Source organism: Strigops habroptila, chromosome 8 (genome assembly GCF_004027225.2).
Source record: "Strigops habroptila isolate Jane chromosome 8, bStrHab1.2.pri, whole genome shotgun sequence".
Lineage (NCBI taxonomy): Eukaryota > Metazoa > Chordata > Aves > Psittaciformes > Psittacidae > Strigops > Strigops habroptila.
In genome coordinates this window covers 14,823,349-14,839,361 of record NC_044284.2, presented here as the reverse complement: position 1 = coordinate 14,839,361, position 16,013 = coordinate 14,823,349, and the positions used below count along the sequence as shown (strand labels likewise).

The 16,013-nt window shown below is 36.3% G+C and overlaps 1 protein-coding gene across 3 annotated transcripts in view; it reads left to right on the top strand.

Moving 5' to 3' along the window:
- NEK7 (NIMA related kinase 7) overlaps positions 1-16,013 on the top strand; it is a 73,048-nt gene that overhangs the window by 45,213 nt on the left and 11,822 nt on the right. For all 3 annotated transcript variants that reach the window (XM_030493738.1, XM_030493740.1, XM_030493739.1), the window contains 3 exons: positions 2,029-2,136; positions 9,767-9,861; positions 14,453-14,566. In XM_030493738.1, coding sequence (XP_030349598.1) covers positions 2,029-2,136; positions 9,767-9,861; positions 14,453-14,566 — 317 coding nt within the window. The remainder of the gene's footprint in view (positions 1-2,028; positions 2,137-9,766; positions 9,862-14,452; positions 14,567-16,013) is intronic.

Sequence of the window (16,013 nt, the reverse complement as noted above, 5' to 3'; positions counted from 1 at the left end):
GTTCTGTGATGGAGGCCCTGCACTGCTACCTCTTTGCTTGCTCAATTCATTTTGCTGGCTCTTATTTTCTGTCCTGTTCTTCTGTGTTTTCTCATTCTCTCTCCCATTACCTGCATTCTTGCACAGCTATCCATCTATTCTTTTCACCTCTTGAACTTTTTTTTCTTGCAAAAGTATTTGTCTCCTGCAGTGCTTCTTGGTGATGTATAGGCCCATCTCCCATTCCCTTTATCTACTGGATTATGTCCAGCCATGAGAATTTTCTCCCCTTCTCTGCTCCTCTCTGCTATTTCCAGTCTCTGTGTCAAGTACTGTGTCCCAACAGCCCTTGTAGATGCCAGCTAACCCTGTCAGGTACTAAATCTCTTTTACTCATTTTAAACTTCTCTGCTGCTGTCTCCCTTGTATGTTGTCTTCATTTTACCTGGTAACTCGGAGTCAAATAAAACAGATGTTGGTATAGCTGCTTCTCAGATGTACCATTTCTTCTACTCTGGAAATCCCTCTGGCTATGAGTTTCAAGCTGTATATGGGCTGTCTCTTTGGGTTCAGGTGAAATTAAATGTCTTAGGTTGGTGGCTTCCTTCTGCTGGGGTGTGAATAGCTGCCTGAAAGCAAAAGTCCATCTATCTCTGCTGAGCCTTGTTGTTTGCAACTGGAGATGTTGCACTCTTCAGCAGATCAACTTAGATGCCCGTGCCCTTGCAAATAGCTTTCCCTCATGATTCTCCTTTTTCTCTTTTTCCCCTTTGCCCCTTTGTACAGATATCTGCAAGTGCAAATTACAAGATGGACATAGGTTTACAGATTCTTTCCACAGGGTATAGATATCTTTATTCCTTTTATAACTAAAGTAGTTTATTTCAGTGTATTTTAGTTAAAAACCAAAATGAGTTTAAACTCCTTAAACTGAAATACAATCTTCAAAGCTTCTGGCAAACCTGTATGGCAGATCTAACAGTTCCATGGTTACACACCAAAGTCGATGACAACTGAAACTATTTTTAAATTCAGCTGGTATCAGTGTTGGATTGTTACACAAAGGTGATACAAACTCCTGAAAACTAGGTCACATAGCTGCATAACATAATTGTTTCTGTCTTCCCCTGTTAGGTTTATAAGCTTTTGTAACTTCTTATCAGAAATCTGAGAATTCTGGTGTTTGAAGGGTTGTTAACCATTCCTTTTACTGTACCTGTATCTTATGCAAACAGTAGCCCCCTCTTATCAAAGTTAAGAGATTTTCTTTTAAGTTCAAGCCACAGTGCATTGCTGCTGAGCTGGGTAAGAGCTTAAGCACACTTAAAAAAAATAACAGGTCAGTTTGTTTAGACTAACAGGACAGGTACCTTGTTGAAAATGATAAAATAAAAATCTTTCCTGTTTTCTCTATAAAGATTTGGGTTAAAACTTGAACTGACTGTTACTTATGAAAAATAGCTCTCTAGGTATACACCATTATTTTTCTTTGTTTCTACTTGAATAGCTCAATTCCAGTGACAAGTTCAAATAACCATTCTCCTGAGTAAAACTTGCTTCTTTTTTTCGATGTCTGCTATTAAAGAGAATCAGTTACCTATTTCAAATAAATAACATCATGCCATTGTGGGTAATCTGACCAGCAAAAGTGATGAAAAATGTTTTACAGTTCTTAAACATTTTTGATCTGTTACTTAAGACATAATCTAGTTCTAAGGGAAGTCCTTATGTAGCTTGTATAAAGTTGTAATGAACTCCTTTTATATGCTTCCTTGGGTGTGGGGTGGGTGAGGTTTTTTTTGTTTGTTTGCTTGTGGTTTTTTTCTTTTAAATATTTTCCATGGCTCTTGATTTCCTTTTTTTGAGTGATGTTTGTACTATTAAAATAGTTAATTTGAAATTCTGAATCCCAGACTCCTGAGCAGCACAATCAAATTTTATTAGGATTAGCTGTAAATAAAAGCCTCTTTCAGTCTATTGTTAATAGAACAGTAGGTTTTTTTGCAGTCTCATTGTGACTTCTAAATTTATTATTTTTTCTCCCCCCAGATATAAAGCCAGCCAATGTGTTCATTACAGCTACAGGAGTAGTAAAGCTTGGAGACCTTGGACTTGGTCGATTTTTCAGCTCCAAAACCACAGCTGCACATTCTTTAGGTAAGCTTTCTCTGAAGTACAGGTGTTGGGGAGGTGTATTTTTTTTACACAGTGAAAATACTGTGCCCACTCATGAGACGGAAGAAAAGGGTTTGGTCTAACTAAAGCTTTTCGTAAATAGTAATAATAATGAAGCAAATGGTCAGCACCATGGACAAATACAGAGAAGCTGTAACACTGAGGTGTTACTTTCAGCTGTCCAGCTCATGGTTTGTGTTGTTCCTGCCCCTCCACAAGTGATTCAAAGTGATTTGTTCGAATCATTTCATGTTCATTCCTGGATGAAAACAAGTCTTCATGATAGTACTGTTTTTTCGAAATGTTAGGGAAAAATGAGATATGGTGAGGTGGTAATGGTTTTAAACTAAAAGAGGGGATATTAATGCTGGATGTGAGGAAAAAACTTTTTACAGTGAGGGTGGTAAAATACTGGTCCATGAGGCCCAGAGAGGTGGTGGGTGTGCCATCCTTGGAGACATTCGAGGCCAGAGTGGATGTGATTCCAGGCAACCTGATTTAGTTTAGTGGTTGCTGAATTCAAGCCTGTTCACTGACTGCAAAGGGTGTGAAATGAACTTTTAGACCCCTCAAGAGTAGAGCCATTGATGGCAGCATCCAGGATTGTCTCCTGTTCCTTGTAAAGGGTATTGAGGCAGACAGAACACCTTAGTGGTACTTGAATACAGATAAGTAAAATCAATTCAAATGCTCTCAGTGAGAATTTTTCACAAATGACAGTGACAATTCTGTAATTAGGCGTTTGGATATTTTTATATGTTTGATAAGAGTGCATTATAAGGAAGATAATATCTAAGAAAGCCAAGAATGGTTAAGTAATACTTAAAGTGTGTTTGCTCAGATGCTGATGTTTCTAATTAGAGTATGAAATATCAGATTTCTTGGATTAAAATATGTTGGTATTATCCTCACCTCTTAATTTGACTTTATTCAGATAGTCCTAGTTTTCAGTATGGTGTGGAAAGAGAGAGAGGATTGATGTGCTGTATGTTTGTACCATATTTGAGGTGTGGGTGGTAGTAGTATTAACAGCCCAAAAAACCTATCTTAGAAAGTAAAATTTTGATACAATCCTCACTTCCCTGTCTTCCAGAAACCCTTTGCTTATGCTGTTGTGCCTTTCTGTTTTGTTTTGGTTTTTTTTTTTTTTTTTCAAAAATCATGTTTGGTGCATGCTGATATTGGTATAATCAAAACCATGAGTAAATGCTGAGATCTTAATAGGAGTGGGGTGAAACGCAGGCATGGATCTACAATCTTGCATTAATGAAAAAGAGAGAGAAAGAGACAGAGGAGAAGCAGTGAGACCAGACTGGAAATGGGTTTGAGTTCCACACTGAAGTTCAGCTATAACCCTACAGATCTGCTACTAGTTCATGGCACAGTGTGTTATAGAAAGTGCTGCTCTTTGTGCTGCTATCTTAGCCTAGTGGCCACCTCTGGTAGCACTGTGGAGATCTTTGCAGTTGGGTCCTCTACTACCTGCAAATGGAAGAAGGATGTAAATGAGCAGCGTGAAGAGGAAGCTCTAAATCCTAATCTGTGGGTAGGAGTGCACAAAGGCAAAAGTCAGTTGTGAGAGCAGAAGAGCTAGATTTCTGTTCTGAGGCAGAAATCAGGAAGTTAAAGAGGAAGAAACTGCTTCAGCCGTGGATTATTTTGGCTTGTTGGAGGGGAATGGTTGCAAAGGGACTGAAGGCTGAGCTAGAGTTAGGAACAGTGTAAAAGCCTCAAGCCCTTTAAAGTTCATCTCTTACAAATACAAGAGTCATCCAGAGAATGGGGGGTAGGGGGAAGGAAGCCTGGTTTCTAATGTTGGATGCTGTGACGTGGCAGAGGAGCTGTTATTTTTTATTTTCTCCCCCTTCTCCTCTTCTCCTATTCCCTCTTAATTATGACCTAATGTCAGAATTCAGCCTAGGAAAAAGGTTTTGTTCAGCTGTTAATTTAGGCTACACTGTAGACAGCAACACCCTGATTTATCGTGTCAGTAGCAGAGACCACTTTTTAAAAATGAGTTTCTCATACTGTTTCTGATGCTGGTTTTCCTGTTGTTGTATCTTTCAAAGCTGTATCTTTTTATGGTTCCATAAACCTTTGGTGCACAAAACCCAGTGATGTACAAACATATATATATATATCAATTTATACTTGCTTACAGGCTTTATAAAAATTTCAGTAGCAAACTAAATTCAGACTTTCAGAGATAAAGAAATGTACTAAAAATTTTATTACCTACAGCTTCTAACTGCTAATTATGAATAATACTGATTTAATTAGAATACTTGCTCATGGTCCACTTGAAACAACTGGAAATACTGCACTGGTCAGGGTTTGTTAATGCTCTTAACTCTTTCTATACAGCCTTATCAAAACAGTAGAATTTTCTGTTGTGGCATTATACCTTTTTGAAAATAGAAAACATCTTTTCCAAAAATGCGAAAGAAGTGGAGGCATTTGGTATTGTTGATATAATACAAACTTGACAAGAATTCTTGTTTTCAGAAGGCTTTATATTAAAAAGGGGAAGATGATCTGAGAAAGGTTTCTTATTCCTTCCCCTATGACTCTCTGTTAGGAGTCTGGTTTTGTTTTGTTTTTTTCTAATGGCTGAATGCCAGGCCTTATGCTCTTTGAAATGGCAATTCTGAGGCTAGCTCATGGAAATGTGCATTTTTTCATCTTTGTTAGCCATTCAGTGGATTTAAGGGTAGTCCATATTTTAGTATTTCAATTACAAAAAAATCACTTCAGTTTTCTAGTGTGGTGGTTAGAGGGCTGCACACTATGCTCTCCAGGTGGATACTGCTGCCATGATGTGAATACCTTCATGCAGCGCGAAGGAGCAGACCTTCAATCTTCTTAAAATGCTTGGAAGCAAAGGATCATCTGTATTGAATTCTGGTGTTTCTTCTGTGGTTTGACAGCTTCTGTCATTTCCATAGTACTGCTGTCCCCAGCACACAGCTCAGTTATGAGCGATTTGACTGTACACTCACACAGGTTGTGGGGAATAAAATACCTTGTAAAAATGTATGCGAATACTCTCCTTTTCTCTTACATATGGATCTCTATCCCAGCAAAGGGTGTCAAGCCAGTGCTGAGATAGTGGTATGCAGTACCGTTTTGCTCTGAATAGAATAAGCTCCACGTCCATACTCTCAACGAAACTGGTCCAAGAACCTGCACCCTTGTTGTACAGGAAGGCTAGCTTCTGTGCATCTGCTGATTCATCACAGTCATCAAAGAAGCTGTATTGAAACAGCTCTTATTTTATGTATAAAAACCTGAGCTCTTTTACAGTAGGTTGAAAGCTGAAGGTAAACTATTGCGCTGTTCCAATGCTACATTATAAAGTAAACTGAGATGCAGATTGATTTCTGCAGTTAGACTATTTGCATAATGTAGCTAGGTTGCAGATTGCTTTGGATAATTGCAGTATTTTAGGTACTGTATCTGTGGCTGAAGATAAGCCTATGGCTTAGAAATCTCCTACACCTATATTAAAATAAAGGAGTAACAAAAAAAGAAAAAATTATGGAGAATTTGTTGTCAGTGCTTGGTTACCCTCGCTGTTCCATAACTGCAGCTTAGTTTGTCTTCAGCATGAACAATGCATCTTATTAAACACTTGCATGTGTTAAACTCTGCATTATAAAATTCCTGTGACCTCATGGACATGGAGTAATTTATAAACCATATTGTTTCATTACTTAAATAAATTTATAAATTTGGCGTGTTATTTGGGTTTGGTGTTTTTTTGGTTTTTTGTGGTTTTTTTTTTTTTTTTTTTTTTTGTTTGTTGGTTGTTTTTTTTTTTTATGTTGGGTGTGTGTGTGGGGTTTTTTTTTTGTGTGGTTTTTTTTTTTTTTTTTTAACCTGAGGTCTTGTTTTGAAATTCTTTGACAATCGGAAGAGTTACTAAAGTGATTTTAGCCTGCTTCCTGAACTCAGGTAGTTATGTGTTCCCATGCATCTCATGCATGGAATGTCAGTAATAATTATATGGCTTTTTTGAAAACCAGTCTACTAAGCATCTCTGGATCAGCCATTACATTGTTTTGTATGAGTAGTGTTAACATTTGCCAGGCAGATTTTTCTCCCAGCTTAAAAATGCTTGTATTTAGAGCTAGTTACTGTGCTGTATTCAACTCCTCGATGCATTGTTGGTTTTTAAGTGAACACACTCTTTAACTCAGCTGTAATGGGACTTAAATGTTTACGCAGTTAATAAGATGGACTGTTTATATCATAACTCCCTTCTTCATAATTGTTTCTTTGCCTCTGATACTTCAGATCCAGCTTCCTGCCCCCTAATAACCACTGTTTCCATAATGCCCATTGCCTCTCCCAGCAGCAGAAAGTGTGCACAAAGAAACACCACTTTCTGGGTCTGCAGCATCTTTAAATGGAGGGAGCAGATTCTAAGGAAGCAGTTTATTTGAACCAGGCCATTTTCAAGGAGAATACTGTTCAGACCTGAAGGGTATCGGAGATAATGCAAATGCAGTGAACAGAATGCTGAAGTTACAGATTTTGTTCTTAAAAACATAGGCATGTTAACGTTTTACATCTGTCTTGCATTATCTCACTTCCAAGTCTTCAGATGAGTAAGGAAAGTCACATGTAGTATTGCGATGTTGTATTTCACTTAACAGGAGAAAAAAAAAAAAAGAAAGATCCAGGAAGGAAACATACTGTAGAGTCGCATCTGGTAATTGCTTGCCAGCAGTACAGCTATGTATCAACATTGCTCACTGTTTTAAAGAATAGTTGCAATGCCATTAGTAGTTCCTGAATGTCAGAATAATGAATCTTTCTTGTCATGTTCTGTTAAAAACAGCTTACAAGTAGTAATGATGTCTAGATCTTTAGGTTGTTTTTGTGACTTGATAACTAACAACTAATTTCATTTCTTTTCACTTGTTGGTCATTGGGGGCTTCAGGTTGTATTGCAGCTAAGGTGTTATACTAGGCTAAACGCTGTAAAATGATAGCATTTGTTCTTCCTTTTCACTATCATCAATCTTTCACAGTCATATCAGACCCCTAATGTATCAGCAGGCTTCCCAGAGCTACTGGTTAAAATTACCTTTGCTTTTGGTAAACTATGAACCTTCAAACCTCAGTGTTTTCAGCTGCCCCCTGTGGATTCTGTGAAGCCTCTTTCTGGCACATTACTCACTGCCAGCTATTTGTGTGAAGTCTCAGAGCAGCAAAAGCAGTGCTGCTGTAACCAGCTAAGAACCATATTACTTTTAAACTTTTTTTTTTGTTGTTGTTAGATGAATTTTGACAACAAAGCATCAGAATATACTAAATCAGTGCAGTAATTAATGGATACAAAATCCATCTGACAGTTTTCAGAGGTATCCAAGCACACAAGTCCTTGGGGTGTAAAATAAAATAAAATTGAAGGGAGGAATATAATGGTAAGGATAATAAAAGTATGAAAGCTGTGTCATGCCAAGTGTTGTTTAATTACAGTTTCCAATTTTAAGATAGCTGTCATTAAATGCCCATTAAATTACTGCTGTTGATACATTAGAATAAGAGTTGCTTCTATATATTCTGGTAGCTATTTTGGCGTTGCAGACCACCCATCTGCATGCCTATTCTTTTACAGGGAAAAGACCATCCCTCTTACTCATTCCTCTGTTGTGGGTGAATATGAACATCCCATGAGAATAAACGGTTTTCACAGTATTCCATCATTTTGAGTTGCCTTTCGCTAGCCTTTCTCCCTTTAAGCTCTTGATCTCTTGCAGCTTCAGTTCAGAGCTGCAGCAATTCCTCAGGCTAGCGCTAAGGGAGCCTCTGGGGACAGGGGCTGTGGGACTCAGGGCTGAAAGTCCCCCCTGAAATAGTTAGGGGAACAAATCCATTGTAGGATGTGATATGGGACTTCATCTGTTAGAGAAGCATATTCTTAGTTTATATTGGTTTGGAATATTGTTTTCAATATTGTTTGCCAAGAAGGAGATCAGTTGAAATTATAGGTTACCAGCAGTAGTGGCCTGACCTGGGATAAGGTGGTACTGGGTTGCCCAATCTAAGCTGGGTCTTGCAAGTAGGTAAATATACCACCCCTCCCTCAGAAAGAATGACATAGTTTAAGATGTCAGCTTTTCTAAAAGATAGAGTACCTTGTCAAAGCAAACTCCCTAACTTTGGGAAGTGATTAGAGTAAAATTAATAATATGATTAATTAAAACCATTGACCTGATTATTCAGGTTTGGAATTACTTATGCATTCACTGTATCTGTTTCCAGTTTTCATACAGAGATCAATTCTGAATAGGTGAAGCTAATTCTGAAGTATGGAAGTGATAAGAGATCTTTGTGTTAAATAAAATAGTGTGAGGTTCATACTCTGATTTTCATAGTTTGCAGTGAGACTGCTGATGTTAATCTCTGGCTGCATTGCGAGATGTTTAGTTTTGAGATAAGATCAAGTTGTGTTGAATTGACAGAATTCAGCTGATTTTCATCTTGAGGATTCAGTGCTTAAGAAAATACTTGTCCACACAAAATTGAAGTAAAAATCTACATGTATCTGTGACTTTTTGCTGTTAGGCAGTTCATTTTAGGGGAATATGGGGAGAAAGTTCAGACAATGCACCAAAATTGCCACTACTGTTATTTTCTATAACTTCTGGTTTTGTTAATCTGTCACATATCACTCGGGTACCTTCTCCCCCCTCCATCCCCCCCCCCCGGATCTTAAACATCTTTCATGATTTCTCTCTTCCAAGTAACGTGTAACACAGATGGGTAGTGTCTGATTAAAATCAAGGGGAGAGATGTCCTGGAGTATCCAATTTAAATTTGCTCTGGGACAGTGCTAGTAAATGCTGCTTTTCAAGAGCAGACGTCTCCAGAGCCCACAGCTCTGAGGCAGGATTAAGCTAGGACAGCCACAGATCTGGGAGGTGAAAAGCCCTTGCAGAGTCTAGTCCTGCAGCAGATGGCCGAGTTGCTTGTAGGAACCTCGTCTTCTGTTGGGCTCGGAGGTTTTCCTGCCTCTCCTCTCTGGGAAGCTGAAGATTCTGGATTTCAGGCTCAATTTTAGCTTCAGATATTCAAACTAAATTGTGTTTATCAGTTTCAAAAGCAGCTTTTTCAGATTTGTATATTCTCAAAAGGAAGATCAGACAGCTAATTTCAAAAATAATACTACTAATAGAAAAATTCAAGCCACAAAAAATTTCTTCCTGTTATTTTCAGCCACAGTGATAACAGTTTGTAAAGGAGTGGGGGCAGGTGTGCGCGTGCGTGTGTACTGTGTTCCCTTGGTTCCCTTCAGAAGAAAATAATTACTTTTGAGCTTCTCTAAAAGCAAAAGTTTTCTTTTGGAAGTGGAAGTATTCTACAACTGAATGATTCTGGTAATTAGGTATCAGTAGTGAAAATAAAGCTGCATTGGAAGAAATGGATATCTAATTCATGTGTATTTCTTTCAAACTGAAGAGTCATACTTAGGAATTGAAATTATGTGTGTTGCAAAATGAGAAGTATAGAAGATGAAAAATGTTTTTCAGCCAGGAAATCTGTACTTTTACTACTATATAAGAGAAATTTTCATTCAAAAATACTTCTGTATTTATTGCAGTTGGTACACCCTATTATATGTCTCCAGAGAGAATACACGAAAATGGTTACAACTTCAAATCTGACATCTGGTCTCTAGGCTGTCTGCTGTATGAGGTAATGTTGATATATACAGTGAACTTAATAACACTGTTGTGCTTCCCCTTGCCCCCCCTCAATGTATTAAGTACTGTTTTAGGATCTATTGCTATATTTTTATTGTTTAGGAAAATTTGTAGTGTTGTGGAAAAGCTACTTTTCGTCTATTACACGTCTGTAATATTGGCAATAAGAACTCTTATGTAACTTCAGCATACATATGAAATACTTTTATTTGTCTGTTATTCAACACTTGCATTTTACTGGGCTTGTTATGAAGATTTTAAAGCAATTTGTTAAAGATTGGGCATAACTGAAGGATTAATATATAAATAATGGCAAGCACATGTAAAATTGTTCTAGGCATTTTAATGGCCTCTCCTGATTATGTAATTTTGGTAATAAATTCATTGAGAAATAGTAGGACTGACTTGAGGATGCAACTATATTGCAAAAACTGCAATATCGTAATTGTAATACAAGTTTAATTTATTAAAAATTATTTACGACCTAAGTGAAACAATAAAAAAAAATGGGCTACTGTATACTTATTACTACTAGCAGGGGTTAACTTTCAAGATAATGACTTCTGCTGCACTAACCTATGTTATTTTTCTACTTTTTCTTCTCCTCCAAATGGTAAACTATAATTATTGGTTAATTTCTGTATTCATACAGTCAAGATTGGGAGGTAACAAGTAATTTTAAATATTATATTCTGAGAAAATATTAGATATAGGACAAATAGAAATGGAGGTGAATGAAGGTGTGAAGAGCAGGTAGGCTTCTAAGGCAACTACGTCTTCGAAGTTCTTGGAATATCATTTGTTGATCAAAAGGCTAAACACTTGTGTTGACGGATGCTGGAAAAAAACTTAATTGCTGATGAGCAATTGCAGTGAAGTCTTTCTAGTCATGTTCCAGATAAAAACTAATATACCCAACTCACTTTTCACTTAACCTACAAGCCAGCTGCCTCAGTGAGCCAGTAGAACTCATTCAACATATACTCAACAGGTTTGGTGTCTCTTGTTACTTTAGGATTTTGCAGAAAACATTGTCACATCAAGTTATATGTTACTACTAGGTGAATTGTCTCCAGTAATATTAGTTTACTTTCTGTCACTAACATGTTGCTTTAAATATAGAAAGGGCAAATAGCTGTATTGCAATTCCACACAGTTTACAGATCTATGTATAGCTCTTGCTTCTAAATCTTGGGGACAATTCACAGGAATGAAGTCCGATACCTGATAGCAAGCATTTAGAAGCTTAAATCCTGAACTGAAACTTAATCCCATATTGGGATTCCTTAGTACTGACCATGGCAACTGCCATCAATTTCAATGCTCTACTTCACACACTTGCGCAGGCAGAAGCCTAAAGATAGCATAAAGGTAGATGGGGATTTGTCAGTATTACTACTTCTTTTCTCCTCATTGATTTTTCTTGAGGATATTTTACATTTGGAAACAAACAAACAAACCCCTTGAATAACTAAATATATTATAAAATAAACATGTTTTAAGGTTAATTTTTCTTCTGTGTTACATGGAATTTCTGGATAGAAATCAATAGCACTTTGCTGAAGAAGATTTTTTTAGCTTGCTGCTTTGATGCTGGTACAGTATATTGAACACCTATTTGAATATTAAATTTTTCTTTGACCTGGTAAATAATTTCAAAGTAGTGAAATACCTTAATTCCATTGATTAACTCAGCAGCTTTAAATATCATTCTCTTTTTATTTATTTTAGAAGTTTTACAACAATGATATGTAACTTGATAGGGAGTTGCATGTGGGGGTTTTATTGTAAGAAAAAGATAATTCTTATTATACTTATTGTATAAATATTATTATGATACATATTATATATGGCAGTGCCTTCAACTATAGCATTTTTTTTTTTTTTAGAGGCACGTTTATTTCATTTAGTTAATTCTACACTGTTTGAGGTTTTTGGTTGGTTTTTTTTTTTTTTGAGTATTGAGATGTTATTTTGAAATCTTTCGTAAACTCAAAATATATGCTTTGATCCCCCCCCCCCTTTTTTTTTTGTTAAATTATTTGAAAGTGATTATTTAAGGTTCTTCAAGATGTGTGGACTAATGCATGCTATTTTTATTACCTGTGCAGTTTTGTGCTGGATGTCTTTTTGTGACATGCATTTTGGCATGTTTTATTATATTGATTTCATGTTGATATGTGCTCATATGTGCTCTGGATTCTCTCCATCTTAATGGAGAAAAGCTGTGGCATGTTTATCACTTCTCAATAAATGCTTAATTGATGCTAAACTCTTTTCATTTATGTTTTAAGTTTAGACTAACTTGCTATGATATATCTTTAAAAATTATGATTTCTAACCTATATTACTCTCTATTATTCAACGCTAACTATATGGCCAGTAAGATTTTTAAAAGTATATTTTAAAGTCTGTTTTTCTTAGAGCCCCTGGTATTTCTGAAACCTCAAAGCCACTACCACTGGAGTTTTAATTGATATGCAACAAAGTAGACTTTACTAATTAAAATCAAGATGCTGTGCTTTTGCTACATGCACCTTTACATGGAAAAGTAGGTCTTACACATTTCCTTTTATTGTTCAGCGTAGCAATTGCATCCTTACAGGGTTGTACGTTGGTGGCTTACAGTTCAAAAAAAAAAAAGGGAGGAAAAAAAAAAAAGAGGGGGGAAAAAAAAAAAGAGAGAGAGGGAGCTGCCACCAGCCCTGAAGACAGACAGTGGGCTTTCGTCCCTCAGACACCCCCAGAATACTAATCAGGAAAGTCAGACCCTGGAGGTCAGGGAGCAAGTCAATCATTCTAGCGATCGTCTCAGTGTGGAGGATCAAATTAGCCTGAAAAATTCAGCTGCTGGGAGGAGAGGGCGAGCAGCTGTCAGGGGCAGCAGCGAGATGCACTAATGAACCAGATGAATAGTGCAAAAGCTTGAAAATAAAAACAGGACAGTTGACATTTTTCATCTGTCAAAGCAGGAGATGCATGAAAATATAGTATTCCTGTTTTAACTCCTTAGGGGACATTCAGAATTTTTTTAACACTCGGCAGCATTCAAACAAAAGTACTTTTTAATGAACACCTAGAGTACGAAAATGAGTATCTGTGCATTTATTTAGCATTTCTGCATGCGTACAGACTGCAGTTGATTTTTCTTTTTCTTTCCTTTTTTGGTCTTTAGCTTGCATTTTTAACATTCTTTTTAAGGTAAGAGACAATGGCATGTAAATCCAAAAATTAACAGTATTTTGGTAATACAGAATTTTTGGGAGGAGTGTAGGATGGAACTGTAGTATGGTATTTGTATTGGGAGCTTAAAAATTACTTACTCTTACTTAAAGGTAATATAAAAAAGTACTGAGCTATTTGAGAACATTTTTATCAGATAAAAAGTAAGTGTAAGAGAATTTTGGTAATTTTGTTCATACATTTTCCCCCCGTGATATTGGTGCTTAGCCATGAAAGAGTTAAACTGTATCTGGAAGACCACAAGACAGATGAGAGCCATTTTCAGCTTGTCCTGTCCCTGCTGAAGCTCACTGAGTAGCACAGCATGGACTAGCATGTTTCACACACACTCTGCCTGTCTGGGGAATGTACACATTGTCCTTCCAAAATCAAACTTATTAGCACATGTAGAAAAGGGTGACTGACTTTGGGGCAGCACTGCACTCAAAGCAGCATTCGTGCTGCTGCGGTTCAAAGACTTAGGCAGCTTTGAACAGAATGGAGAGATTTTAAATGAATTCTTAAATTTGTAATCCTGCTAACCATAGCATTTGTTTCCACCTTAAATGTCAAGTTGTAACACTGTCTGAAATAAAGCGTAGGTTTACTAATGCTGGGTTTAAGCTGATCATGTATGCAAGAGCTAACAGATACTCTTATTTTTGTATTACAGTTGTAAGTTACAGTCATAGGTGCCAGTTCTGCACTTCTGATGATGTTTTAGGATTTATTTTTTTAATTATTTTCAAACAACATACTGAATTACAAAGTTTTTGGTTTTGGATTTTTTTTTTTTTTTTTTTTTTTTTTGGAAGTGTAGATGTTACCCTTAGTTTTCTTGCTTTAAAAAAACACAACTGTATCAAAGTCTACTGTAATAGCTATGGAAGTTTACAAAATCTCCTACTGTTATCCAGCATTTTTAACATACGTTATTGCTTTAGATCAGATAATGTTTTCAAATAAATTATAAGCTTTCTTTCCAAAAGATCTTCAGAGGAAAATTCCATTGTGGATTTTGTTTTGGTTTGGTTTATTTTGTCTCTCTTGTGGTGCAAGGGTCCTCTGCTTACAGCAGTATCAGAAACTACTCAATTTTTCCTCATACTCTAATGATAAAACTCTAATGGTATAAAATTCAAATATTGCAACATTTGGGTTTGTGACAGGTACAACTGTATGACATGGAAGAAGTACACACAGTAATAGTTTTGAAAGTTCTCTTTTTAGCACTGTGACACTTCTAAGCAGGGAGTTGAAAGTCATTAAAAGTCACTTTTGATTTGTTAGTATTACACATTCTATGACAAAACAGGTTTACTTAAAAATACAAAAGAAAACTGTATATTTTCCTTAAACAGATGGCTGCACTGCAGAGTCCCTTTTATGGTGATAAAATGAACTTGTACTCCCTGTGCAAGAAGATAGAACAGTGTGACTACCCACCCCTCCCTTCAGATCACTATTCAGAGGAAGTAAGTAATTCTCCTTTTCATGGGCTAGATCCTCAGTTTATCTAAGCTGGCACACTGCCAGGGACGTAAATGAACTTGGGTGATTTTATGTTATTTGCAGGTTATGCCCATAAGTGTTTGCTTGTTGAACTCACTCAAATGTTCCTGTCAAAACAACTCTCTGATATGATTTTAAATTTGGGGGGTTTAATGATGGAAACCTCATACCGTTAGCTTCTTAATTTCATTGGGCTTCCTTGCAAGTATGACAAAATGCTTTCCCAGAATGCACAATGATATGTTCTACATGCCAGAATGGGATTGAGTCTTACATCTATAGCATGCTTTTCTAAAAGCACAACTATGCAAGTTTATGTTACACAGTAAATTAGCGCGCTAGCCTTGTTTCTCTAGGGGCTTGCATTAAAATAGATATAATGTAACTCACTAGTAAAAATGAATTGTTTAGTTCCCATTTGTCTGCATTGTAAAACTGGGGTATGCCGTTTGATACAATTGGAGGGCAGTTCTTTTGCAAGAAAAAATGGTTCTTGACAATGCTAATCATAAATTTCAGAGAAATATAGGCAGACATAATGTAATTGAATTTGAACAGTATACTCATGCATATCGCAGCAGTGTTTTAAGCTGATAGGTAACAGTTCTTTACTATCATTAATACATTTAAGGAGGGGTACTTGCTTTTTTAAGCCCTAAAATTGAAAAGAAACTGAAAAAAAATAAAATATTTTTCTTAGTGTGATGGAATGAAAAATATAAATGCTTGCTTGTTAATGTTCGAGATGCCAGTTTTGAAATACTTTCCCACTTTGAAAAGAATAGGGCAAATGGCTAGAAGCTGTAAGCCAAAGAACACATATTAGTAACCAATTCTAATTGAATATAGCCTACATGAATTAAAGATTACTTTGAAAGCACAAATAAGCACGAGCAGTAAAATACTTCTAATAAACATAAAGTGTTGTGCAATTTCATTTATCAAGTAGGGGTTTTAATTCTGCACCTTAAATTTTTTTTGCATTCAAAGACAGTGATTGGACTATTAATAAAACATTACTGCCCAGTGTTTTGTTTTGTATTTATAGTGACAATTTTTCCCCTTTTATGGAACAAAGTGGACTTAAAAAGATAATTCAGTGATCTTACAAAGGATGATATAACAATCTATTGTGTAATTTATACACTATACTTTGTGGGTTTTCCAATTAGTCATTTTACCTTGGCCGTTTTTAATTATTATTTATTATAGACTATAAATATGGCAGTTCACATAACCAGCTTCAGAACTGGAGGCCTAGAAATACAGTAGGGTGTGAACAATAATGCAAAATGATAGCAAGAATGTCAGGGGCCGTTCTTTGTTGTGTCATTCATGCTGTCTTCCTTTTTCCATGAAGCGCATGAATATTTCACATATCTGCATCCTCATCCTCTATTCTTCTTGACT